At 42.1% G+C, this 2914-nt stretch overlaps 1 protein-coding gene across 2 annotated transcripts in view; it reads right to left on the bottom strand.

Moving 5' to 3' along the window:
- Positions 1-1193: 1193 nt before the first annotated feature.
- The window catches only part of sub1 (SUB1 homolog, transcriptional regulator), a 3073-nt gene continuing 1352 nt past the window's right edge, over positions 1194-2914 (bottom strand). The window contains exons 2-5 of one of the 2 annotated variants that reach the window (XM_015386915.1): positions 2747-2819; positions 2425-2544; positions 1414-1522; positions 1194-1326 (exon numbers count right to left, since the gene is read on the bottom strand). In XM_015386915.1, the coding sequence (XP_015242401.1) occupies positions 1247-1326; positions 1414-1522; positions 2425-2544; positions 2747-2815 (378 nt within the window). In that variant the 5' untranslated portion in view covers positions 2816-2819 and the 3' untranslated portion in view covers positions 1194-1246. The remainder of the gene's footprint in view (positions 1327-1413; positions 1523-2424; positions 2545-2746; positions 2820-2914) is intronic. The other variant, XM_015386916.1, reaches the window with a different exon arrangement.

The raw sequence follows: 2914 nt of genomic DNA, 5'->3' as shown, positions 1-2914 counted from the left end.
CAGAGAAGATCTGAAACCAAACAGTTTCTGGTGGAAATGGTTGGAGCCTGGAGCAATGAAGAAGTTAGAGTGGCAGACTGGATCAGAATAGCAGTTATCAAATTTACTGGACAAACCGGACTTTTATCCACTTGTTTGATAAAGAATTTTGGTTCTAAAAGGAAAATAAGAGAACTTAGGACAGCTGAATCAGATAATTAGGTCAGCGCTAGGGGACCAGAGCGTTTACCGGCTGGATGCATGTCCCTAAAGGATGAACCGGGCTAATGTTCAAAGATCCAAACAATGGTTCTGACCGTGTGCCTGGTGCCAAGCAGCATCATTCTGGATGAGGAGTCCACCTGCAATCAGAAGGTTGTGGGTTTGACTCCAGCTCCCCTGCAGCCACACGTCCATGTCATGACATTAGCATATTAAAAGGCTCAAAGCTGCAGCTTCAGTGTAGCTGTAGTAGTCGCCATGGTTACATGAGCCATGTGTGAGTCCATCTGCTTCCAGTTTATCTTCAAACCAGCAGCTCATTTTAACCCAATTTTTCTTCTTTCTAGAGCCTTCTTCATGCTGCTGGGATCAAAATCTGAAGAGATTTTGTGACCCAATTAGCCAGTTCTGTTCTAATAAAAAGGTTTAATCAGTTGGTCGACTGGAGGTGGATCCAGTAACTTCTGAACCAACAAAAAAACTCCTTAAACATACAAAAAAAAAAAGGAGGAAGCGTTTGGTTGCTTTAATTTTTAAACCAAGCTTTTATATAATTACTATAAAATATTAGGCTTGCAAATATGTAATTTCTAACAATCAAAAGATCCAAGTTTTATCATTAGGGATTAATAAAACTAAAAGATCGATATTCTAAATCAGACATAAGCTCATTACTTGACAGCACTGTTTGTATCCTGGAGGTGAGGAAGCAGACGGAGGAGATGCCAGAGAGCCGCATCCTGCGACTCTTCAGCTCGCAGACGACATGAACCACACATCAGGCTTTAGTGCATCGTTTTATTAATCAATACAAAAACACGACTGTATCCACTGGTGCTGGTTGCACTACACCCACCCAGCATCAAGATCCACCACCCACTCCTCCACCCACAGCCGACAACAACAGCTCAAAATAACTTCCACAGTACGTCAGGCCTGGCAGATACCTGAACCTAAAAACTACAACTTAGGAAAGAAATCCAAAGGTTTTACAAAACTAACAAACATGCCCCATGAGGTCATCAGGCAAAGGTTCCAGGAATGCTTATAATGTCTTCACCGCGTCGTCGATTTCTGAGATCTGTTCCTTTAGTTGGTTCCACTGTTCTGGGTTCAGGGAGATGCCTGAAATGACAAAAACAAAAAACAGAGAGTCACCTCAACTGCAGAACCCAACAACATCCGACCGCTGAAGCGTGTCATGATCATCACCTTTCTTCCCTGGTTTCATCTCCCCGTCCTGGTTCATCCAGTACTCCCTGATGTCGATCAGGACTTTGCCCTTGAAGTCTCGAACGCTGACGTATCTCATCTTTCCGATCTGTGGGGGGAGGAGAGTCAGACCCGCTCCAAAACTTTTTACTTTTCCCGTTTTATGGGATGTCTGGGCAGCTTCTGGGTGGGAATACATTGTCTCCACATGTTCCAGAAACAAACTTAGAAGCTTAAACTGTTTCAGCGAGTTTAAAACCAGCTCATCTCAGCCCAATCTGATGACCTACTTCCTTTTTTGCCCAACTATACTGCAATACTACTGCTTTTCTTAAAAGAAATGCATTTCACCTTCACTGGAGCAGGAAGGTAAGACAGACTAACAAAGGAGTAAGGTAAGCTATTTTTAAACCCAGAAGAAACAGCTCAGTCTGAATCCAAGTCCATAATATCTAATATCTTATTTTAAGGAAAAAAAAAATCATGGTTCCTTTGGCAAATCATCTTATTTAGCTGCTCGAATTAAGAGCAAATGCACTGATTTCACTTCCCTTCAGCTCAACAATTTAAAATGCTGCTGTTATCAGTGGGCTTCTGTTACAGCTGGCTGGGTTTTAATAGACCAGAGCTCTGCAGCCGGTGGCTCTCTGGACCTTCAGAGTAGCTCCTAACAAGCAAGCAGTGTTTTTAAATATAGATTAACAAATAATGCATTAAGCTAAATGTTTTCATTTCTTTTTTAAATAAATAACCGCTCTGAAAATGTGAAAGAAAAGGACCTTAAAGCAGCAGAAAACTGCTGTGGGAAATGGGGGACATAAAAAGTTCTGGGTAACCAGAGAAGCTTAGAGAGAAACCAAAAGTCAGTAGGAGATCAGGTAAATCAGCAGAGGATCCATCCATTTGGGATTAAAAGTTCAACCTTAAAGGAGGCCTGCTGATGATGACTGAAACCTTTGGTCCTCTGGTCTCCCCATGTAGGCGAATCTGCTTTTAGTGTCTTCAGCTCACCTGGAACATGTTGTCGTTTCCATTGCCGCTGCCTTTGGAAGAGCCTCCAGGTTTGGAGCTCTCCCCACCTTTTGCTTTCTTAGCTGGTTTTTCTGGAGCGCTTGGCTTCTTTCTTTTGGCCTAGGAACAAAAATGAACCTCCATCATGTTGCAGACAGAATTAAATCATGTAGTTCCTGAATTGTATGGAAACGCGCTTCAGAAAACAGAAACTACAAAAAGAGCACATTTCTGTGTCTCTCTGTCCCAGTTTAGGGATCAAGGGTCTGAATATATTTCATTGCTGGAAGGTTAAGAAATAAGTTTTCATTTAGGATCAAACCTTGGTCTCTACTTCACTGTCAGAGTCGCTTCCAGATGTGGAGGACAGCACTTCCTTTGATTTGGGCATTCTGCTGAAACATGGAGCAGAATAAAACACACTTCAGATGATCCTATTATAGATCCCTCTCATTGTAAGATCACAACATAACATCCAGGAGAATATGGA

The sequence above is a fragment of the Cyprinodon variegatus genome, unplaced genomic scaffold (assembly GCF_000732505.1).
Source record: "Cyprinodon variegatus isolate N-32 unplaced genomic scaffold, C_variegatus-1.0 Scaffold381, whole genome shotgun sequence".
Lineage (NCBI taxonomy): Eukaryota > Metazoa > Chordata > Actinopteri > Cyprinodontiformes > Cyprinodontidae > Cyprinodon > Cyprinodon variegatus.
Note: the sequence above shows the minus strand (reverse complement) of the source record. Positions and strands in the feature narration are given on the sequence as shown.